The sequence below is a fragment of the Bos taurus genome, unplaced genomic scaffold (assembly GCF_002263795.3).
Source record: "Bos taurus isolate L1 Dominette 01449 registration number 42190680 breed Hereford unplaced genomic scaffold, ARS-UCD2.0 Leftover_ScbfJmS_2140, whole genome shotgun sequence".
Lineage (NCBI taxonomy): Eukaryota > Metazoa > Chordata > Mammalia > Artiodactyla > Bovidae > Bos > Bos taurus.
Genome location: NW_020191223.1, coordinates 1,957 through 27,879, shown reverse-complemented (window position 1 = coordinate 27,879; position 25,923 = coordinate 1,957). Strand labels below are relative to the sequence as shown.

Sequence of the window (25,923 nt, the reverse complement as noted above, 5' to 3'; positions counted from 1 at the left end):
AATTCAGGTGACCTGGGTTTGATCCCTGGGACTGGAAGATCCCCTGGAGAAGGGAATGGCTCCCTGCTCCAGTATTCTTGCCTGGAGAATTCCATGGACAGAGGAGCCTGGCGGGCTCGTCCATGGGATCACAAAGAGTCGACATGGCTGAGTGACTAACAGTATCACTTTGAATATGGAAAACTCAACAGTGCTGGCTTTTAAGTCTGCTAAGTTAGATGCAGAGAAACATCACTTAAAATACCATATACAAAAAAAAAAATACCATATACATTGTGATCATACACACATAATATGAAAATATTTTCCTTTAATAAAGAATTTCTCATCAGGTTTAATGGGAAACAATGAAAACTTCATGTAAACAGTCCTGTAGGGAAACTTTTACTATTCATCATTCAAATCATATCTTTTTTCTTCAAAGTCTGTACATATTCTTGTGATGTTTTCCATAGTAGGTCCTCATATACATTTGACCCATCTGTAGATCCTCAAGGAGACACTCTAAAGGAATTAGATGCAAATTCAGCATCAACTGGAAGGAAAAGGAAAGAATTATATTCTTTACCTAAAATACCTGAGTTAACTAAGTGTTAGTTAAGAAAAAAACAAAACAAAATTGAGACCTTTCCAAGTGTTCTGAAGAATGAAATATATCTATAGATGACACAACACAAAAACAAGATTACAGTTATATAATCCGCTCATGGTCGCACATGTGGCTGAGTATCTGGGCTTCTGGTTTTCTCATTCTTCATTCATTTACTCGATAACTACGTGCAAAGGTGCTGTGACAAGCACTGGAATTACAAGATGAAGGTGACCCAGTCCACCCTGAAAAATGATATGCCCTAAGCTGGAAAAATACATGAACAGCCGATTTCCACACAGAGTCATAAATACTAAGACAGATATAAAAGATGGCACAAGGAGCACTCAAAAGGGACAGCCAGCCTTGTGTCAGTACTGCCAGCTTTTTGGTGGAGGTGATATGTAAGTAGCTATCTGAAGGACAGGAGAAAGTACAAGAGGTAGAGGGGAGAAACATGTACAAAGACCGGAGGTGAGGAAGCACACCTGTGGGATCCTACACAGTCTGGCTGGTTAGATGCAGAGTTGAGGGGCAGAGGAGGGTGGTAAAGAGATAAGGGCAACTACTTTGGCAGGACCCAAATTGAGGTGGGTGTTTGGAGCTTTTCCTGAGGATGAAAGATAAACTGGTGACAAAGTCAACAACAGAGGAGTTTTAAAGTCACCCATCAGGTGACAGCTACACAAACATGACTGCTTCAGTCTGGGTTCCTAACCGTAACCACTATCAGACACTTGAGACGCTGATGAACTCCACGTATTCTGAGAATAGTGTCAGGGTGTAGGTGGATAGTTCCACAGGGATGGAGGCAGCAGAAGAAGGAAATAGCCAGAAATAAAAGAAATACATAGACCTTTGGGGCTTGTTTTTCAAGCAATGGAACATGGTGAATAAATGAGGAAGAAGGAATTTTTCACTATGACTGCTCATGCTCTCACATTTTTCATTAGCTATATGTAAGAAAAAATATTTAAGATAGCAACTGTTATCCAAACAATGGAAAGAGATGCCACTGACTGTTTACCATGTATTTCAGAAATCAATGTCTAAATTTAATTCATACGTTTTGGCAACATACCTTCTTCTAGTTCTCTAGTTATATCCTGTCCAACTCCTGCTGCATCTGAAATAAGTCAAATATTCTGTTTAAGTTAAACAAGAGATATTATCATAGAAATGACATATAATTTCCTACATGTGACATTTAAATAATACTTTGAGACTAGACCTAACTTGAAGATTACTTAGGTAGAAAAATAATCACATAAATAAAAGAAAATGAATTCCTACTTATTCTGCTTTTAGATAACAGAGAACATATATATGGAATGCTATTTAGATTAATCTGATAAAAAGTATAATAAATATCAGTCTATTGAGTACACATAATTTCAGAGAATTAGGGAATGACCCATAATCCTGGTAATGATGCACAAGATCACCATCTTCTCCCTTAACAGCTCCTGCCCTAAATATGTACTTCCGAGACCTTTATTTTGATTTCTAGGTGAGGATCATGTTCAAATGAAGTAGTTTGAAGTCGAATATTAATAAGAAGAACACATCTGCAGTTTTCTTTAAACTTTTCCATTTAGCGAGACATAGAAAGGTGAGAAAATCATACACAAGAAAACAATGTACCGGCAAGTTTTAATTCTAAAGGTGTTTAGCGAGAAGGATTCTCTCACAGTGTTAGTTTCTGAACTATGTCCCATAGAAGGGGAAGGTCCTATGGGGGTCACTGAAGGGTTGAGGAACAGAGAAGTCACAGGTGCATGGTCTCTGGCCACTCCTTTAGCTAAATGACTCTATACTTGTCTCTTTTATATAATATGGTTCTGTGCAGAAGGTTTTTTTTAAAAGAAAGATTGTTTTTAAGGTACGAGAGTCATTGATGTAGTCAAAGTTACAATTCTACAAAAGAGTCTAGGGTCCTATGCCAGCTACTTCCTCAGATTAAGAAAACACATATAGATTTTTAACTATAACATAGAGAAAATGAATATGTAAAACCTTGTTACATAGTTCAGTAATTCTTGTAGCATTTAATAAATGTTTTAAATTATATGTCTTAAATGTGTGAACAAAAATAAATCAATATCCAACTCCTATTTGTAGCAGTCGATATAGTTAATTTTTAAAGCATAGATATTTTTTAAACACAGGACAGGAAACTTGAAAATCTTTAGTTGAATCAAGCAGGCCAAAACTGAAGAGATTAGTTTTAAAAGGATGTTCGTTTCCTCCTGATAAAACCTGGTTTATTAAAATGAGTCAGCACAATGAATTATCCACATTTTGAGTTATTTAGGACAAAATTTAAAACACAAATAAGATCTCTCTTTACTATTTAGCCTACTTCTATCTGAGCTCTCATCTTTAATTGCTATATACAAAAAGTATGAGTGTAATCTCAACTATAAATCTGGTCAGAAATTACAGATGAACTTCATTTCCTCAGCCTGAAGTTTCAAGGGGAGGACTTATACTCCTACCCTCCTCATGAGAAGCAAGGAGATTTACAAAAAATATTTTTCTGAGCAATTGTAGAATGTTTCTAAATTTGTAGTTCAAGCAAACATGAAAAAATTTTAAATGAAGCTCACTTTTGTCTCTATCTCAACAATATACAGCCTTGACGTACTCCTTTTCCTATTTGGAACCAGTCTGTTTTTCCATGTCCAGTTCTAACTGTTGCTTCCTGACCTGCATACAGGTTTCTCAAGAGGCAGGTCAGGTGGTCTGGTATTCCCATCCTATTCTAAATCCTTTCAGAATTTTCCACAGTTTATTGTGATCCACACAGTCAAAGGCTTTGGCATAGTCAATAAAGCAGATAGTTTTTTGGAACTCTCTTCCTTTTTCCATGATCCAGCATATGTTGGAAATTTGACCTCTGGTTCCTCTGCCTTTTCTAAAACCAGCTTGAACATCTGGAAGTTCACGGTTCACATATTGCTGAAGCCTGGCTTGGAGAATTTTGAGCATTACTTTACTAGCGTGTGAGATGAGTGCAATTGTGCGGTAGTTTGAGCATTCTTTGCATTGCCTTTCTTTGGGATTGGAATGAAAACTGATCTTTTCAGTCCTGTGGCCACTACTGAGTTTTCCAAATTTGCTGGCATATTCAGTGCAGCACTTTCACAACATCATCTTTCAGGATTTGAAAGAGCTCCACTGGAATTCCATCACCTCCACTAGCTTTGTTCGTAGTGATGCTTTCTAAGGCCCACTTGACTTCACATTCCAGGATGTCTGGCTCTAGGTGAGTGATCACACTATCGTGATTATCTTGGTCGTGAAGATCATTTTTGTACAGTTCTTCTGTGTATTCTTGCCACCTCTTCTTAATATCTTCTGCTTCTGTTAGGTCCATACGTGTCTGTCCTTTGTTGTGACTATCTTTGCATGAAATGTTCCCTTGGTATCTCTGATTTTCTTGAAGAGATCTCTAGTCGTTCCCATTCTGTTGTTTTCCTCTATTTCTTTGCATTGATCCCTGAGGAAGGCTTTCTTATCTCTTCTTGCTATTCTTTGGAACTCTGCATTCAGATGCTTATATCTTTCCTTTTCTCCTTTGCTTTTCGCTTCTCTTTTCACAGCTATTTGTAAGGCCTCCCCAGACAGCCATTTTGCTTTTTTGCATTTCTTTTCCATGGGGATGGTCTTGATCCCTGTCTCCTGTACAGTGTCACGAACCTCCGTCCATAGTTCATCAGGCATTCTGTCCATCAGATCTAGTCCCTTAAATCTATTTCTCACTTCCACTGTATAATGATAAAGGATTTGATTTAGGTCATACCTGAATGGTCTAGTGGTTTTCCCTACTTTCTTCAATTTAAGTCTGAATTTGGCAATAAGGAGTTCCTGGTCTGAGCTACAGTCAGCTCCCAGTCTTGTTTTTGCTGACTGTACAGAGCTTCTCCATCTTTGGCTGCAAAGAATATAATCAATCTGATTTTGGTGTTGATCATCTGGTGATGTCCATGTGTAGAGTCTTCTCTTGTGTTGTTGGAAGAGGGTGTTATGACCAGTGTGTTCTCTTGGCAAAATTCTTATTAGTCTTTGCCCTGCTTCATTCCGTATTCCAAGGCCAAATTTGCATGTTACTCCAGGTGTTTCTTGACTTCCTTCTTTTGCATTCCAGTCCCCTATAATGAAAAGGACGTCTTTTTTGGGTGTTAGTTCTAAAAGGTCTTGTAGGTCTTCATAGAACCGTTCAGCTTCTTCAGCATTACTGGTTGGGGCATAGATTTGGATTACTGTAATATTGAATGGTTTGCCTTGGAAATGAACAGAGGTCATTCTGTTGTTTTTGAGATTGCATCCAAGAACTGCATTTCGGACTCTTTAGTTGACCGTGATGGCTACTCCATTTCTTCTGAGGGATTCCCGCCCTACAGTAGTAGATATAGTGGTCATCTGAGTTAAACTCACCCATTCCAGTCCATTTCAGTTCGCTGATTCCTAGAATGTCGATGTTCACTCTTGCCATCTCCTGTTTGACCACTTCCAATTTGCCTTGATTCATGGACCTAACATTCCAGGTTCCTATGCAATATTGCTCTTTACAGCACGATTCCCTAAACTATCATTGTAAACAATGATAGTTGTAAACATGTTCTAAAGAAGTACACATGTGTCTGGGGCTCCTCAACTAACAAGTCACAGTTGGGAGAGGAGAGAAAGGGTGTCAGAGAGAAAGGGATGTGGCCTCACAATGATATCTGCTGCCCTCTGGGACACAGCTGCCTCCAGGAAAGAGTTAAGGAATGAAGAAACACCCCATCCCTCAAAGCCACGTTCAAGTATTTGCTTTCACCACCCTAGTATAAATGTTTCACTCGTGACCTCAGAAAAATTAAGCATTTGGCTCTGAGGAATCACCTAGAGCCACAATCTCGAGGGTAGGATGAGAAAGTCATTGGGTGAGACTGAAAAGGGCTAAAACAGCTCCAGGAACAATTTCAAGCATCCCCTGCTTTCCCAAAGTTCATTTTATGTTACTTCACTTCTACGAAGGGCCTACATAGGCACCTGTTTTTCATAATAATAAAAAAAAATCTGAAGAGGATTTTTGGTTTCATTTAAAAAGGCAAAAAACTGAAACGATGTTCAGTGCATGTTTTTACAGTGAGAGGCATCGTGTTCCACAAGCAGGGAGACCGGCCCCACCGAGCTCCTTCCCCGGGAGGGACACCCCACCTCTCAGCGTCAAGTCTCCACACCCCCGAACCTTGTGTGGGAGCACCTGTGCTTTACTCGTGCATATTCATTTTATGCATCTACGAGCAGAACGTGTCCTCGGGTCCCTGCTTCTTTGGTTTATGATGTTTTGGTTTATGAAAGGCTTCCTAGGAATGCTCCGCTTTCAGATAGTAGGGAAACCTGGACTAGGCACTGGAGGTGCTGCGATCTGCCCTTTGCATCTTCCACACTCGCCCTGAGTCAGGTCACCATGTTATTTTTAGGCACTTTGTGAATTATCCTGCCAGTCACCCCCATGTTCATTTCCCCCGATTTCACAACCATGATTTTACATAGTGTAGGAAAACTTACAAGGATATAGTATTACTAGTTTGACTTCGGGTGCCTTTAGCAGTGACTAGTTAGCTTTCACTTCCTACTCATCTCAGGAACCTGGCTCTATAAAAATTAGGCTTTAGAGACAAATTAATGAACTAAATTTATTTTGTGATTCTGTGTTTTGACTTACGTGTCTAACTTATTTTCCAATGACTTTCTAACTTTTAGTTCTTCTAGGTAGAGTTTCTTATATTTTTCCAACTCTGCTTGAGAAGTTTTCCTAAATTGTCAATGTTCACTCTTGCCATCTCCTGTTTGACCACTTCCAATTTACCCTGATTCATAGACGTAACATTCCAGGTTCCTATGCAGTATTGTTCTTTACAGCTTCGGACTCTACTTCCATCACCAGTCACATCCAAAACTGGGCGTTGTTTTCGTTTTGGCTCCATCTCTTCATTCTTTCTGGAGTTATTTCTCCACTGATCTCTAGTAGCATATTGAGCACCTATCAACCTGGGGAGTTCATCTTTCAGTATCCTATTTTTTTGCCTTTTCATACTGTTCATGGGGTTCTCAAGGCAATAATACTCAAGTGGTTTGCCATTCCCTTCTCCAGCAGACCACGTTGTGTCAGAGTGCTCCAGAACGACCCTTCCACCTTGGGTGGCCCGACATGGCATGGCTCGTCGTTTCATTGAGTTAGACAAGGTCGTGATCCATGTGGTCAGCTTGGTTAGTTTTCTGTGATTGTGGTTTTCATTCTGTCTGCCCTCTGAGGGATAAGGATAGAGGCTTATGGAAGCTTCCTGATGGGAGAGACTGACTGTGGGGACTTATTCTGATGGGCAGGGCCATGCTCAGTAAATCTTTCATCCAAGTTTTTGTTGATGAGTGGGCCTGTGTTGTCTCCCTGTTGTTTGGCCTGAGGTCAAACTATGGTAGGGGTAATGACAGTAATGGCCACCTCTTTCAAAAGGACTTGTTCATGCACTGCTGTATTCAGTGCCCCTGACCCCCAGCAGGCCGCTGTCGACCCACCCCTCTGCAGGAGACACCTGGACACTCACAGGCAAGTCTGGCTCAGTCTCTTGTGGGGACACTGCTCCTTTCTCCTGGCTCCTGGTGCACACAAGGCTTTCTTTGTGCCCTCCAAGAGTCTGCACTGGTCATACCAAAACACCCTCTTCCAACAACGCAAGAGACGACTCTACACATGGACATCACCAAGTGGTCAATACCAAAGTCTGACTGATTATATTCTTTGCAGCCAAAGATGGAGAAGCTCTGTACAATCAGCAAAAAAAAAAAAAAAAAAGACCAGGAGCTGACTGGCTCAGACCATGAGCTCCTTATTGCCAAATTCAGACTTAAATTGAACAAAGTACAGAAAATCACTAGACCACTCAGGTATGACCTTAATCAAATCCCTTATGATTATATAGTGGAAGTGACAAACAGATTCAAGGGATTAGATCTGATAGACAGTGCCTGAAGAACTGTGGATGGAGGTTTGTGACATTGTACAGGAGGCAGTGATCAAGACCATCCCCAAGAAAAAGAAATGCAGAAAGGCAAAATGGTTGTCTGAGGAGGACTTACACATAGCTAAGAAAAGAAGAGAAGCTAAAGGCAAAGGAGAAAAGAAAAGATAGAATCATCTGAATGCAGAGTTCCAAAGAATAGCAAGGAGAGATAAGAAAGCCTTCCTCAGTGATCAAGGCAAAGAAATAAAGAGAAACAATAGAATGGGAAAGACTAGAGATCTATTCAAGAGAATTTGAGATACCAAGGGAACATTTCACGCAAAGATGGGCACATTAAAGGACAGAAATTGTTGGACCTAACGGAAGCAGAAGATATTAAGAAGAGGTGGCAAGAATACACAGAAGGACTATACAAAAAAGATCTCCATGACTCAGATAACCGTAACAGTGTGATCACTTACCTAGAGCCAGACATCCTGGATTGCAAAGTCAAGTGGGCCTTAGGAAGTGAATTGAGTTATTTCAAATCCTATAGATGATGCTTTGAAAGTGGTGCACTCAATATGCCAGCAAATCTGGAAAATTCAGCCGTGGACACAGGACTGGAAAAGGTCAGTTTTCATTCCAATCTCAAAAGCAATGCCAAAGAATGTTCAACCAGTTGCACAACTGCACTCATCTCACATGCTAGTAAAGTAATGCTCAAAATTCTTCCAGTGAGGCTTCAACAGTACGTGAAATGAGAACTTCCAGATGCACAAGTTGGATTTAGAAAAGGCAGAGGAACTAGAGATCAAATTGCCAACATCCATCTGTTGAATCATAGACAAAGCAAGAGAATTACAGAAAAACATCTACTTCTGATTTATTGACTATGTCAAAGCCTTTGACTGTGTGGATCATAACAAACTGTGGAAATTCTTCAAGAGATGGGAATGCCAGACCACCTTACCTGCTTCCTCAGAAACCTGTATGTAGCTCAAGAAGCAACAGTTAGAATCAAACATGGAACAATGGACTGGTTCCAAATTGGGAAAAGATGCATCAAGGCTGTATATTGTCACCTGCTTATTTAACTTCTATGCAGAGTACATCATGCAAAATGCCAGGCTGGAGGAAGTACAAGCTGGAATCAAGATATCTGGGAGTAATATAAATAACCTCAGATATGCAGATGACACCACCCTTATGGCAGAAAGCAAAGAGGAACTAAAAAGCTTTGTGAAGAAAGGCAAAGAGGAAAGTGAAAAATCTGGCTTAAAACTCAGCATTCAAAAAACGAAGATCATGGCATCCAGTCCCATCACTTCATGGCATATAGATGGGGAAACAATGAAAACAGTGACAGATTTTATTTTCTTGGGCCCAAAATCACTGCAGATGGTGACTGCAGTCATGAAACTAAAAGACCCTCACTCCTTGGGAGAAAAGCTATGATCAACCTAGACAGCATGTTAAAAAGCAGAGACATTACTTTGCCGACAAAGGTCTGTCTAGTCAAAGCTATGGTTTTTCCAGTAGTCATGGATGCATGTGAAATTTGGACCATCAAGAAAGCTGAGCACCAAAGCATTCATTCTTTTGAACTGTGGTGTTGGAGAAGACTCTTGAGAGGCCCTTGGACTGCAAGGAGATCAAACCAGTCAATCGTAAAGGAAATCAGTCCTGAATATTCACTGGAAGGACTGATGCTGAAGCTGTAGCTCCAATGCGAAGAACTGAGACATTGCGCAAGACCCTGATGCTGGGCGTGATTGAAGGCAGGAAGAGAAGCGGACGACAGGTTAAATGGTTGGATGGCTTCACCAACTCGATGTACATGAGTTTGAGCAAGCTCTGGGAGTTGGTGATGGACAGAGAAGCCTGGTGTGCTGCAGTCCATGGGGTCACAGAGTCGGACACGACTGAGCAACTGAACTGACACATAAAATACTAAATGCTAGTGAAGTTTTTTTAAAGTGTGGCTATATTTACATTTTACTTTCTAAAGATGCTCTAAAATAATTTTCATCAGTGGTTCAAGATATTCCAGGATAAATATCATCTTACTAAAGCAATCTTTGAAAAATCCCCATGCATACCCCAGCTCTTTAAAAAAAAAATCCAACAAAGGAAAAATGCATTCTTTCAGAAACACTGTCTATACAGACGTAGTATTCATTCCTGGTGAAGAGAATAAGCTACAATATTAAAAATGATTCATTCTCAAAAATCTCACAGAAGGGTTAGGATTACAAGAGATACTCAGAATTCTCAATCAAATCATTACTCAAATTTCTAGACTCTAACAGATGTTTGTGTACCAATGTTCAAGGCAGCATTATTAATAACAGCCAGAAAGTGGAAAAACCCTGATTTCATTGACAGAGGAATGAACACACAAAATATTTTCTATATAAAATATTGCTTTTGGACTGGATTGTCACAATCTTTAAAATTAAAATCTTACTACAAAAATCATTAATTTTATGAATTCAGTCCATTTCTTCTCTAAAGAGTAATTATGCTATTAGTAGCAAGCAGTATCAGTAAAAATACCATAAACTTTTTAATCAATGAGACTTTTCACGTTGTCTAAAATATTCTTATATATTACTATTAAAAAGTTAAAACTCTTCCTCAGTATGACAGAAATTAAGAGGTTGACTTACCGATCTTATGCTTAACAGGTTTTCCTGAAGCTGTTTGATTCTGCCCGCTTGCTTTTTGACTGTAGTTTGTAACTCGGTATTTTCCATTTCAAGCCTAAAATGCAGATTTTAAAACAATGATTCTCACACATAGGGTTTTTTGTTTAAAGATTTTTTTGAATGTGGACCATTTTTAAAGTCTTTATGGATTTACTGCCATATTGCTTCTGTTTTATGTTTTGGTTTTTTGGCTGGGAGGCACATGGGATCTTAGCTCCCCAACCAGGGATCAAACCCTCTGCATTGGAAGGCATGGTTTTAACCAGTGGACTGTCACGGCAGTCCTTCACAGGGACTTTTAAAAGGTATTTTTAAAATACCACACTGTTTCTGAACAAACATCTGCAGGTTCCATTACATAGGTTGTTAGAATTTTGAAAAGTAAATGATCTGGCAACCGCACTGTTTTTCTAGTTGTGTTTTGTGGATAATTGGCTTCCCTGGTGGCTCAGACGGTAAAGAATCTGCCGACAATGCAGGAGACCCAGGTTCAATCCCCGAGTCAGGAAGATCCCTTGGACAAGGAAATGGCAAGCCACTCCAGGATTCTTGCCTGGAGAATTCCATGGACAGAGGAGCCTGGTGGGCTATATCCATGGAGTTGTAAAGAGTCGGACACGACTCAGTGACTAACACTTTCACTTTTCACTTGTGGATAATGTGCAAAATATGGAAATAATGGGGGAAAATTATGCATCTCAAAACAGCTCAAAGCTGAAATGTTACCCAGCTTCACAATGATGTTTTTTATTATCATTACTGATCTAATTCTCATATTATACTGTTTATCTGCTTTATATTTAAGTTGTTTTCTGTGCTGCTTTAAATCATACTTTAGGATGTGATCCTGTGTTTTTTCAGCACATCTCACGGCCTCTGTACATTTTTATCCTGTGTTTCTTGCAACTAAAAAGAAAGAAAAAAAAAAAAAAGGGAAGAAAAACAACTGTTTTAATTACTAATGACCTAGTGAATCTGCCAATGTCAGTTTCTGTCTCTTTCATCTGCATATTGTTTACAGCTGCTTTCCTGCCATACAGCGGAGTTGAGTTGTTACAATAGATACCTTACAGTCCAAAAAGTGAAAATATTTACTGTCTGCCCTTTGTACATTACTGACCTCCCCTTTAGCACTCAAACACAAAATCATTCATGCTTTAAATTAGATTTTCTCAAATAAATACACAAATTTATAAACTGGCCAAATGGGGAAAGACAGAAAATTACCTGAAGATAAACATATATATATATATATATATATTTATTTATTTATTCTAAGCTCCACATCAGCCATCACTTTAAACATCCACATTTGTGAATGACCACAGCTCTTCCAGTGATTCTGAGAGCTAGCACTACTGTTGGTGAGAACCAGATGCTTCAGGGACTAGTGTGAGAGGCAGTAGGTACATAGGAGCCAGAATCCGTGGGCCTGTGTTCCAATTCCATCAGTTCTGAGCTGTGAGTCCTGGGGCAAATTACTTAACCTTACTGTATCTCAGTTTCTCCATCCATAAAATGGGGATAATGGTAGCATCAACCTCAGTGGGATGCTGGGAAGATTAAATTGGGGACTATACATAATGTCAGAGAAGGCAATGGCATCCCACTCCAGTACTCTTGCCTGGAAAATCCCATGGACCGAGGAACCTGGTAGGCTCCAGTCCATGGGGTTGCTAAGAGTCAGGCACGACTGAGCGACTTCACTTTCACTTTTCACTTTCATGCATTGGAGAAGGAAATGGCAACCCACTCCAGTATTCTTGCCTGGAGAATCCCAGGGACAGAGGAGCCTAGTGGGCTGCTGTCTATGGGGTCGCACAGAGTCGGACATGACTGAAGCGACTTAGCAGCAGCAGCATACATAATGTATTTAGAAGAGGACGTGGCAGATACTAAGAGCTCTTTGTAATTGGCGTTATTACGGTCGCTGTATTTTATCTGCAAAACAATCTGATACTTCAGGCAGACGGCATGCCAACGGAAATGGTCTTCTACACAATCACAGTGAACTCACTCTCCATACCGTTGCAAGGGGCAGTAAGGGGGAGCATGAGGCCCAGAACACACGCGTTCAGACTTCAAAAATGTTCACTGACTCCACTAACAAACTAGTACTCTAGTACTTTTCTCCACTTACAGTAATTTGCAACTTCCTTCCTCTCTGTACTACTCAGTGGACAATGACCACCGGTTAATATGCAAATAGCACCTCCTGGATGGAGTGGTACAGAACATTACACGACCGTCAGAGGAAGGATGAAGTCACTGCCATGGAAATATAACTCTACTGCTAAATCAAAGTTCTGAGTCAATTCATTCTCACAACTGTTAATGTCTAGCCAGTACTCCGGTGAGAAAATTAAGGTTACGAGGTACGGATATCAGCGAAGCTATTCCCAGAACTTTACAGTTGGTGAAAGGCTAGAAATCTGTAAATCCCACTTCTGCCTACATAATGAAGGAAGGCAAATTTACACTTTTCTCCCAGAGTCAGGTAGAAAGATGAGCATTTAATTGAACAATTCTCCTCTATTAGACTAAGCGCTTTCAATTTTACATTGAGTTGCTTAAAATACATTTTAATAAAAGTTTTACTATACAAACATCTTCAAGAAAAAATAACTGGCGTGGGATGAAGTACTTAATTGTGTCCTAACAGTTGTTAAACTAAACTGTTTTCCATTTATGCAAGACAAGTGCTGTGCATATCCATAAATATTCCCTGTTAGAACAAGGTATACCTAGATAAGATTCTCCCTCATGAAAAAAATGACAACAATGCAAAATTAAGGGCTAAATTGTTCTTCACAGACTACATAACAGGGCTGAAGAGAAAAGGCTCAATGAGAGCTGGACAGTCAGGAAAGCTCCATGGAGGAGGAGAGACTGGGCGCCAGGTCTGAATAAATGGACTACCCAAGAGGAAAAGAAACTTTGAAGGCAGAAAGGACAGTCTGAGCAAAGGCCAAGAAAAGGTGAAATCAGCCAGTTAACTCAGGATAAAATCCAACCACAGGAAAATAAAAACATGTCCATCCAGAAATGTATAAACCAATGTTCACAGCAGCATTATTAATAGTTGCAAAGTGGAAACAACCCAAATCTCCATCAACTTATGAATGGATAAATATAGCCACGTACTGTTTATTGTTTGACAGTCAACAGAAATGGAAGAACTGATCCGTGCTATACCATGGATGAACCGCAAAAACATGAGGTCAAATGAGAAAAGCTAATCCCAAAGGAGCATACTGCATGATTCCATTTATGTAAAACACCCAGAAGAGGCATGTCTCCCGAGACGGATATTAGACTGGGGGTTGCCTGGGGCTGAGGGAGATGGAGGGGCCTTGGGAGGTAGCTAAGGGATGCAGGGTTTCTTTGGGGGGCTGATGGAAATGCTCTAAAATTGACTGTGGTCACAGGTGACACCTCTCTAGACTAAGAGATACTGATCTACACACTTGGAATGGGTGAATTATATGATACATGAATTATATCTCAATAGCTTTTTAAAACTCCAAAGGCACTATCTAGATAATGTTCTTAATTCTCTATATTCGATGTATGTGTTATACTCCATCTGAGTGCCTCCATGCTTTTACAATGTATCTTAAATTAAAAGAAAAGAAGGCAGTGCCTAACTTCAACTGGTTTGTATAATACACTTTCTGCACAAGTTATTCTGAAATGCATGAAATAAATATATACAGAACTCCACAGCCATTCACAAAAGTGAAGATGAGAAATAATAATTTTCTGGAACATTCCATTAAACACTATCCTCTGATTTTATCTGGCTTGCCTCATCATGGTAATACAGGGATCAAGAAATAAAATATTGTTCAATAGAAAAAAAAGTCTCTCAACCTGTGTGAAGAATGATGCACAATTCTCCATTTTCCTAAGGGTATATAATATACAAATATATATATATATATATATATATAAATGCAAATGGCAGAATGAAAGTCAGAGTTTAAGAAACGAGTGCACTTAAAGATTAATAAAATTACAGTAAATGACTAGTAATGAAAATAAAAAAGAAAGCTGTCCATGAAAATGAGCGTCCTAAAACACTTTATCCTACGTATTAACTGTCGACACATTCAATTTCACACATACCTGACTTGTGAGTTGATGTAAGTTGCTCTTTAAATCCTGTGCCTCAACTTCTAACTTGGCACAGTGATATGACATGACGTCCAGGGATTCCGCCAACTCAGACCGCTTTTTGAAGCTGTCAGACAGTTCTTGTTGAAGGTGTCTCACAACTGCCTAATAAGATGCTTTGTTACTGAGTTTATCAAATCACTTTACTATTACACTATGTTAGTAACAGATGACTCCAACACATGTACTTTGAAAACTATCACCATGGACAGCAACTCACCTTCTTTTCTCCTCCCTGAATGTGGTTACAGACCCAGAAGGGCTCCCCACCGGCCTTCCTGATATTAAGTTCCTCAGACGAAGGAGGCAGCCCCACTGTCCACACCCTGCCCCTCCCGATAAATCTGCAGAGCTTCACCACCTCACGTCCAGAACGAAACAGGTGTGTAGGTGGGACAAGCGGTGGAAAATTCCACACTGTGGAAACATTTTTCCTCTTTCTTTATTAGAGGCTTCGATTAACATCAGAGATCTTCACATATTCAATCCAGTGCTCAGATCTTTCCAATAGATTCCTTCCTCAGAAGGAAAATGAGGCCATTCCCTTGCTGCTTATCTCTTTTATATCTAGTCGTGTGTCTGTGTTAATCCCCAACTCCTAATTTATCCCTCCTCCCCACCTTTACCCTTGGCTAACCATAATATTCTGCAGGCATCTACTTGGGAAAGGATCTGAAAAAGAATGGATATATGTATACCTATACCTGAATCAACTTGCTGTACATCTGAAACTAACGCAAAATTGTAAATCAACTATATTCCAATATAAAAGAATAATGAAATTTAAAAAATGAGGTTGCTCCCATGCCTTCAAGGAGCCTCGATAACCTGGCCTCCACCTGCCTCCAGACCGCAGCCCCTACAACCCTCTCCCTGACTCACTCCATTCCTGCTGCTCACGAATCCTGCCACCCTCCATTTTTATTGGGCAAACTGGTATTCAAATGACAGTAATTGATCCTTAAAATGAGAATTAGGAGCAAATTGTTTGTAAAAATGTTCTAAGTAAATAGCATTAATAGCAGTGGGAAGTTTAAATCAAGAAGAGCTTGGTTAAAGCTCACCACTTGAGTCCCAAATTATGATTTAATGACAAGTGTATTTAAATGACTTGTCAATGAATTCTCAATTTAATGACAACTCTTTAAAGAGTTGAGAGGCATAAGAATAAATGATTCAAGCCTGAAATGTTTTCCAAGTTAATTCAAATTTACATGAATAAAACTAAAATTATACCAACAAATATGACAAAAAGGTATGACAAGCTACTGAAGCCAAAGTAGGATATATAAGTAATAGCATCTGGGAAACCTGGAATTGACTGTCAGGGTAATCCATGTAACTGAAGCTTAATTTCAAAATATTCAGTTTAGGTTTGAGCGTTTCTTTTATCTGCTTCATCATGATACTGACATGTGGTTACATAGAGATTAAAATTATTATCTGAATAGTAAATTACTAATACCCGTCTATATTAAAAATTTAGAACTTAATCTCTTAAACATTTCATAAGCGACACGATGTCTCTACTCAAAGTGAAGCATCTCTCGGGTCTAATTTTTATTTGCTGGATACAAGGTGTGCTTTTAGTCTGTTTTAGAGACCATAGATTCACAGCCCGTGTATTTTTTATATTCAGCTAGATTCAACATTTAGCCAGAATTAAGAATCACTTTGAATTTTCTTTCAGGAAATCTGAGAATTATTTCTCCTTCTGGATACTTACTTCTCCTTCTGCTTTCTCATTTTCATACTGACACATTCTCTCTTCTGCATGCTTCCATTTGTTGATTAACTCCTTGTTTCGTTCCTCCAGCATCAGACCTTGTTCCTCACGTTCAGCCTGAAGTTTTCTCAAAGTCTGCTGAAACTGGTCTTGGATGCTAATAACTATCTTCTCATTACTGTCGGCTCTGTTTTGTGCATCATCCAGTTGCTGTCGGAGCAACATGTTTTCACTCTGGAGTTGAGATAATCTTTCCTCTAAGGATTCCTGCTTTCCAAGGTATTCATTCACTTTGCCTTGTTCATTGAACATGTGTTCAATAACCTGCTTTTGACACTGTGCTTCGCGTAAGTCTCTCTGGACACGTTCTAACATCAAAGTCTTTTCTCTGAGATCATCTGTCGTCTGATGCAGCTTGATTTTTAGCTGATTGAATTTATTTTTCACTTTAGAAAGTTGCTGGGAAAGCATCTCATTGTCACTTTTCAGGTTAGCCATATCGGACTTCATTTGGTCCTGCAAGCGTAACCTCTTATCTTTTGCTTTCTGGGAGGCAAGTTCCAGGTCTCTTTGTGATGTCTGACCTTGATCATGATCATGTGTGGCAGGAGCCAGTCTAAAACGGTAGGATTCCACTTCTGTTTCCAGTCTTTGTTTGCTTTGTTTTGCATTTTCCAGCTCAGGGTTTAGCATTGTATTTTCAGCTACTGGAACGTTAAGCTGGCCAGTATGCTGGAATATGGCCTTTGTCAACGTTTCCTTGTTCAATTTTATTGCCTCTTGAGGATAATCATTCTCTCCTTCTACAATTTCAATACCCTCAAAACATTTCTTTTCTTTTTCCTGGTTCTGATTGTTCACTGTGTCTATTCCTAGTCTTGCCATGGCAATTTCATCCTGCATGTGGTTTTCGCGCAACAGACCTTTTGCTTTTCTCCCACTATCAGAAACCTAAGTGAGACAAAGGAGACTTTTAGTTAGTACTCAATAAAATGACATTTCATCATTTCCTCTGAAATGCAAGACTAACCTGTATGTTTATACAGTGAAAAGACTGCACCAAGTGGATCTCCAAATGGAAAAAATGAGGTTCGATACAAACCTCAGACCTTATACAAGCAGAAATTCCCAAAGGTTCAAAAATTTAATTGAAGACAATGAATCCATGAAAGGAAAAAGAAAGCCCAAGGGACTTTTCAAGAAGCTCAGAACTGGAAAGGCTTTTCTCTGAATTACAACAAACACAGAAAGCTTAAAAGATTTATAGATCTGACTACACTTAAAAATCGTATCTGATGTGGTATATTTATATAATGGAAGAGTACGAAGCCATAAAAAGAATGAAATAATGCTACTTGCAGCAACAAAGATGGACCTAGACATGCCCACACTCAGTGAAGTAAGTCAGACAAAGACCAGTCGTGTTGCTTATGTGTGGGATCTAAAGGAACTTATGACATAACAGAAAGAGACCCACGGACATAGGAAACAAACTTACTCACCATACAGGAAAGTGGGCAGGGGAAGGGATAAATTAGGAGGTTGGGTTTAACATATACCATTTTATATATAGACAAGTGTATATAAAATAACCAGTAAGGATCTACTGTACAACATAAGGAACTCCATTTAATATTCTACAAGCAGAATCTGAAAAGGAATATGTGTGTGTGTGTGTGTGTGTGTGTGTATGTGTATGTGTGTTAGTCCGTCATGTCCAACTCTTTGCGACCCCATGGACTGTAGCCCACCAGGCTACTTTGTCCATGGGATTCTCCTGGCAAGAATACTGGAGTGGGTTGCCATTTCCTCCTCCAGGGGATCTTCCTGACCCAAGGATCAAACCCAGGTCTCTTGCATTGCACGTGGATTCTTTACTGTCTGAGCCAGCAGGGAAGCCCCATTTATATAATATACACACACATATACATATATGTCTGAATCACTGTGCTGTATACCTGAAACTAACACAATATTGTAAATCAATTATAATTCCATAACAACACCACTCGCTACCTTTAAAACCACTGCATCTGATACCTCCTATACAGCTACTTCAAGTAAGAGCCTTAGCTCTGTATATATTTAAATAGATGAAATTTCATACAAAAATTATTTTCTTAAGAATATGCTACCTTTCTAACATTTTAATAGGCAATTGTAAGGCTTATACCTATTGACAACTATACTAAGCACTTCTACAAACATCAATTAACTCATTAGCTATAATGATTCTGGAAAGGAAGACGTTAAAACTATATAAGTAAGCTGCAGGCTTTTCATCAGGTCTTCTGACTCTGTTAGTCCTCTTACATCAAACCACAGTTACTTCTCTAGTACAAACATATCAGTACAAAATAATCCTCCTATTTCATTCATGGTATATACACTAATGGTAAATAAGGTAAAATTTAGAGAGCTCTTCTTAGAGAATCATGAGATTATTTGCAATAACTTTCATTCTCTCTTCATACTGTTTAAATTAGTAAGATGGGGGAAATACAATGACAAACAATGATCACTAAATGTACACTATGGCACATCTATCACTGTTTTCAGAAGTTCCTTGCACTGACACAGGACACTACACAGAGCAGAGGGTCATTTGCTCACAAGTACAAGAATGACTTCCAAAGTGTGGTCTCTGAACTGCCTGTAGTTTCCTCCTTACCTTTAGTGGAAGTGATAAACTAACCTAAATCATCTATCAAGGAAGGGAAATCACGACCAAATGCCAGAATAGCTACTGTTAGTAGCAAGAGGTTTTTTTACTTTTTTTCCTTGGTGGGAGGGGGACTTTTATAAGTTTATTCTAAAGAAACAACTTTTTAAAGTGTACAAAAGTATTTTTACAACTGATGTCTCAGTTTTTATTAATTGAAAACTGCAAATGATATGAAAAGGCCGTTGATAGGGTACTAGTGAAAAAAATGACAGTGGAGCCAAGAACAGACTCTGATTTAGACACTGAAGGTGATGACGTGCATGGAGTGACTGACACGCTCACTCCAGAGCACAGGGACTTTTGGTCGGGTAATGCAGTCGTCGGTGGAGCACACACAGTCCTGGCCTAAACCACAATCAGGGTCCCGGCTCTGCGAGACAGTCGCAAAAATTTTGAGATCAATTCCTATGGAAAATATTAAAGGCCTCTCCTTGGATGAGGCCATGGTGTGTCCCTACCTGACTGCTGTAGACAAATGGATTTGAATTACAAATACTACTTTCCCAAGCTCTTCCTGAGAGCTTTTCGTTGTGGGAGATCTGCTGCTAGGACCTCGGGGATGGGACCCGGTCCGTGTTTGAGAGGGACATTGGGTGGGGGAGTGAATTCCTCTGCTTTGAGATGCCACTTGGGAGCTCTGCAGAATGAAGGACAATCAACTTCAAGAGTGTTTGGTTTCTACCAACTGCTGGAAAAAATCCACAGGGAGCATTCCTGCACCTCTTGAGGATGCCAGTTAAACACACCTTCCTTGAGGACTCTACTGTGAGGGAGAACCCAGCTGGGAAAGTGGAGCCAGCTCTGAGCTGTTCATGGGGCAGGTGGCCTGGAAGGCTGACGGGCACAGAGGGAGGGGGTCCACAACCCTCAGCCACCTGCCAGATGGCAACAGAGAATTTTTAGAGTAAAGCATGTCGCCATCCTCAGAAGCAGTTTCAGATGATTGAGTTAGGTTATCAAGGTCATTCACGTAATTAATTTGTTCTTTGACCTACACATAAATAATACTGGTTCACAAAGTCCTCAAAATATGTATAAAATATACCAAGTGTACAAAGGTGATAAATATCTTCATCAAAGCAAAAGCAGAGGCTTCTTAAAAGAACAGGTTTTTATCAACAGGATAACTTTATCAACAGAGTTTCTAAATTATGTTTTCAAAGTAAATGTCTCTTCAGCAAAGGAAGATTTTCTATTTTGCCACTATTCCTTTTACAAAGTACTTTTTAGAGGATAATATATTTTAAAGTTAATATTTTTTTTTTACTATACCTTCTTCTTTTCATATGCTGTTTTCCTTGCAGGCCTAAAAAAAAAAAATGATTCTTTTCAGGCTAAAATTTAATAACTTGAAAATATAAACAATACCTAAATGTTTGTTTTTTATATAACATCTTTGCATTCATAAGTAATTTCTATAAAAGGATGAAACAACAAAAAAGAGTAGCATTAAAGGACAAAGAAAATACACCTGTAATATTAATAAAACATTAAATTTAGATCAAAGGAAAAGGAAAAACCTAACACTACTTGCGTTATGTGATAGAAGCAGTATACCAGGGTTTTTTGCAGTTGTCATTTTTAATAAGAACTAACTTTTATGGCAATAAAACCTATTTCGGAAGTATTCCCTAAGTCCTTATAAGAAAGAAACCCATTTTTTATCACCATGATATTAGCTTTTTGAGGGCTTATTATGCAACGGCTATGCATTATTACAAGCATTTGACATGTCTTAAAGGCGTTTTAATCCTCGCGATCATTCTGGGAGATAGGTAATATATTAGATCCTTTAGTTAGGAAGAAATGGAGCAAAGAAAGGCTGAAGAACTTGCCCAAGACCACACAGCAGTTCACCAACAGCCCAGAATTCAAAGCCAGGAAATCTGGCCTGAACACTGCTGTTCCAAAATATGCTGAGAAAGTGATATTGAAAAGTCTTTTTAAGTAATATGATACCAAATGAATCTATATTATTATTTCATGTCTAGCTATAACTACAAATGATAATTCTGAATCTTAAAACATATTTCTAACAAAACAAAAAGACTTTAGATGTAGGCAATATTGGAAATCTACTTCAATAAAGATTTGTTTTTTGTAAAGAAATTCATCAATACACATTCATTCAACCATTCTGCTGTTTCTTTATGCATCTGACATACACTTATTGAGCACATAATATGTGTTAATGAAACTTTTAGTACAGGAAGCATGGTTTTGTCATTTAGATCTTTATCATCCAAAGTAATAAACTGTAAAAGATTGTTAATTGTTTCTATTGAAAATAAACAAAATCCTCCCCTTTTCCCTGGAAGCTATAAACAACTATGAAGTTAATATGATGTGATGTTTCAGAGCACCTTACAAAATCATAGCTACCCACGATGATACTATCAACTAGAATCATCAAGGAATGATTAAATCCTATTCAGTATAACCTAAGTATTTGTAAATTCATGATTATATAATTTTAAAAAATCTATGTATGATAGAATTAACTTAAGTAATCATCTACGTATTCATTTACATAAGAAAATTATGCTTCAGAGCCAATGAACAAGGCCTTACCAAAATCTACATATGAACAGAAGTACATATGTACATAATAATAATGTATAATAATAATAATGTACAATTAACTTATTGTAATAGTTTAAAGATAATGTCATACAATCAATAAGCTTTCTAATTGGGAAATGCAAATAAGATTAAACTCAGGAAACACTTCCTCCTCTGGCTCATTTCCAAGAGCATACACACTCTACAAGCTCCCCTCTTAACATAAAACAAGAAACTCTTTTGAACTCCACATTCCTCTTCAGTTACCATCCAGGTCTCCATTGCCTGTCCCAGTAAGTATTCCCTACAGAGCTGTTTATGTGTATTCACTACAGTCCAGCTTCCAAGTGGACTATTTACTGAAATGACTTCTGGCCAAAGCCACGAATCCTCTCCTTAACCTTTCTGCAGTGTTCATCCAGTAGAGTTGAGGATTCTCTTCTCTTGGCCTGTATACTATATTATGCTGCTCTATTTCCAGAAGAAGTATTCAGTGCTAATATTTCTTCCCCTAGAAATAAAGAATTTGTCCATGTTACCTGCCATCATCTTGATCCACTTCCCTTAAAATGCCGTCATCATTCACGTGCAGCAGGCCACCAGTTAGTGAATCGGTCTTTTCAAATATTGGTGCAATCACACGTTCTTCCGGTGTCCATTTGTCATCATTCTTTTTCTTTACTCCCTTTCTGTGCACACCAGGATCGCTACTTTAAAAAGTCCAAAAAAAGCCAATGTTTTCAAATAATTCGACTAATAAAGAATAAAAAACCAATTCTTGTAAAATTCCAACTCTTACCCATATTAAGTCATATGAAGTACCAACCATATGCAAGAAAACAAATTCTTCCTTCAAACAGAGATATATAATTATGGTACAATATGATATGTAAGAGTTGGCATATGAAAGTGATAAGTGAAATAAGGAAGGATTTGCAGAAGAAGTGAAGACAGAAGGTCAAAAGGAAGAGAAAAGCGAGAAATCTTTCTACGGGGAGATTAGAATGTGAGTACACAGATCAGGCACACGGCATCTAGGTTGTTTCCTAGGAACCTGGAAGGAAAAGTACAAAATACATGGAAGAAAGTAGAGAGATGCTCTGGAAAGACATTGGGAAGAACCTCAAGGGCTACACTGAAAACCTGGAGTCCACTGCCTAAACACCACGACTCTTAGACATGGGAGTCATAATTAGATTTACACTATATTTTTTTGTTTTGCTTTTAAATACAGTAATGTTTAATTTAGGAATTTCCCTGGTACTCCAGTGCTTAGGAATCTGCCTGCTGATGCAGGGGGCACAGGTCCGATCCCTGGTCAGGGAAGATAGCACATGCCACAGAGCAATGAATCCTGTGCTCCACAACCACTGAAGCCAGCACGCTGGAGCCCACGCTCAGCATCAAGAGAAGCCACTACAATGAGAAGCCCAAGCACTGCAGATGTAAAGAACCAGCGCAGCCAAAAAAAAAAAAAAAAAAAAAAAACCCTCAAAGAAAAAGGTAACACTTAATTTAGATGATTTTTAAAATGACATGTGGCACATCCACCATGAAAGAAGAAATCAAATTTAGGCGGGGCGGGGGCAGTTTACTTGTAAACCACCCACATGGGTGACATCAGCATCATGGATGAAAGGCAGGTGCCTCATCGGCTCTCCCGCCACCAACAGCAATCTGGCTCCATCCATGGACATACTCAAAGTGCTAGGAGAAAACTGCCAACCAAGAGTACTCTATCCAGAAAAGGTGTCTTTCAGAAATGAAGGAGAAATAAAAACTTTCCCAGACAAAGCAAACCTGAGGGAGTTCATCACCACTAGTCCCGCCTCATGAGAAACACTGAAGGAAGTCCTCAGACTGAAATGAAAGGATGCTCATTAGTGACATAAATTTACCTTTACAACACACTGGTTAAGGCAAGTACGCAGTCAACTCCAGAATACTCTAATACTGTAACACGGTGGTATGTTAACAAAGGAACTCTAGTATTGAGGCTAAAGGACAAGAGTATTCAAAATAACTATATCCCTAGTGAAATATAAAATTCATAAATCACAAACATTAGCTCAAGTTAGAAATGATTTTACAGGAAAGTAACAAATGACCTACTGTTAAATTTTGATATAGGCTTACCTATCAGAACCTTTATTCTCCATAGCAGGAAACGCCTGCTTGTTATTTCCTCGACTCCTTCTCTGCTCAGTCAGTCGCCTCTCATCAGCAGCATCTTTGTGCTTCTTTTCTTCTTCAACCTTTAATGAAAGTTTGACACTAAGAATAATTGCTATTACTTAATTCTAGAGACTCTGTTTTCAATTTATTATTTGACTCAGTATTTGCCCTGATTTTAAGTGATAAAAATATATTTGTGCTTACATAAATTTTATCACTTACAAGTCACTGAAATTTTTGTAAAATGTGCTTCTTTCTGAGGGAAAGAAACAAAATTCCCAAAATTTCAAGAAAGGCTTTTTTAATAAGATACAATTATTCACATCCAGTCTTCCCCATCTGACTGGCAGAGATAGAGAAATAAAAACACACAACATCTGTCCTCTTCGGTCTTTACCACCTGGATTTTCCATTAAACAGTCAGATGTAGAGGATGTGACACCTTAGTGCCTCAGAGACAGAAAGGAAACTTTCTTCTTTCTGCACTAAAGCTATTCTTTCCCCACTGCCTTTTCTAATTCTTTTTTCATTTGGATCCAGGAGATAGCAAAACCCTGATGGTTTTCACTGACATATATGAACCAAAGTTTACCAAAACACAAGGAGCAGAATGAAACTGAGGAGGTGTTAGTGTGGAATTCTGGAATATAAGTAATGCTTCCCAATTCCACATTCAGTAACCATCAAATTTTATAGCTAGAGGGTATAGAAATAACTATCTACCTTTGCCCCACTATTTACCAATAACAGCTTTAAAATTAAAAAAAAAGGTTAAATGAGTTGTTCAAAGCCCCTAAAGTGGCATTCCCTAACATTTTATGGCACCAAAAGAGATGATACAATTCTGTACTCTTGAATCTGATAAAATTACCAAATGAATTCCTCAAATGAATCAGGTAAGTTAAAAGTATGACTTTGGCAAAGTAATTTAATTCATTAGTTGGAGTAGGGTTCATTCCCCTTTTTCTTTAAAGGAGAATAGCTACATTTTTTTCTTTTTTTGTCTTACACAAAAGAGCAAGCAAGTTTAAAAACCTACTACTGAAGAAAGAAAAATTTCACAGCATCTAAATATATGAAAATACTCATTTCTGTCCTATTACCATAATAAGCATTTTGTGTAATGAAAAGGTTTAATTGTTAAACACCAATTCAAGATGCTACAAGAGGACTCTGTTTTAAAATTGATTGTAAAAGACAAGTTTTAATTTGTAGAAGAGAAATGTTTATGTGAGGATGAAATTATGAGGCATTTTAAAGTACTACTATGACATAAGAAAGAAATAGAAAACCCTATTTGAAAAGATCTTATTCAAAATTGATGGCGAAATCAAAAGCTTTGCAGACAAAGCAAAAATTAAGAGAATTTAGCACCACCAAACCAGTCTTACAACAAATACTAAAGGGATTTGCAGCCAGTAAACACAAGAGAAAGGAAAGACCTACAAAAACAAACCCCAAACAATTAAGAAAATGTCAACAGGAACATATATATTGATTATTACTTTAATATAAATGGATTCAATTCATCAACCAAAAGATACAGAATAACTGAATGAATACAAAAACAAGAGCCAAATATATACTGCCCATAAGAGACCTGCTTCAGACCTAGAGACACATACAGACTGAAAGTAAATGGATGGAAAAAGATATTCCATTTGAATGGTAACCAAAAGATAGCCAGTGTGGCAACTCTTATTTCACACAACATAGACTTTAAAAATTATAACAGACAAAGGACACTACATAATGATCAAAGGATCAATCCAAGAAGAAGATATAACAATTGGAAATATTTATGCCCCCAACATAGAAGCACCTCAATACACAAGGCAAACACTAACAGGCATAAGAGGGGAATTCAACAGCAACACAGCCATAGTGGGGGACTTTAACACCCCACTTACACCAGTGGACAGATCATCAAAACAGAATCAATAAGGAAACACAAAACTTCAATGAAACATTAGACCCAATGGATCTAATTGATATCTTCAGGACTTTCCATCCAAATGCAGAAGAATACACTTTATTCTCAACTGCACATGGAACATTCTCTGGGATAGACCACATCTTGGGCCACAAATCAAGCCTCAGTAAATTTAAAAAATTGAAAATATATCACGTATCTTCTCTGACCACAACACTATGAGACTAGATATCAACTACAGGAGAAAAATGTAAAAAAACACAAACTCAGGGAGATTAAACAATTCATTACTAAATAACGAAAAGGTTATTGAAGAAATAAGAAGGGAAAT

The 25,923-nt window shown here is 38.4% G+C and overlaps 1 protein-coding gene across 3 annotated transcripts; it reads right to left on the bottom strand.

Moving 5' to 3' along the window:
* Window positions 1-290: 290 nt before the first annotated feature.
* Window positions 291-23,739, bottom strand: LOC619000 (ankyrin repeat domain-containing protein 26; the record flags this gene model as incomplete). 3 transcript variants are annotated; one of them, XM_024989116.2, is given in 9 exon segments in its annotated part: window positions 291-535; window positions 1,671-1,715; window positions 10,257-10,350; window positions 11,129-11,201; window positions 14,424-14,576; window positions 16,198-17,148; window positions 20,195-20,228; window positions 22,024-22,194; window positions 23,621-23,739. In XM_024989116.2, coding segments are annotated over 6 exon segments (1,467 nt in total), but the record flags the coding sequence as incomplete, so codon positions are not given.
* Between the last annotated feature and the right edge of the window lie 2,184 nt (window positions 23,740-25,923).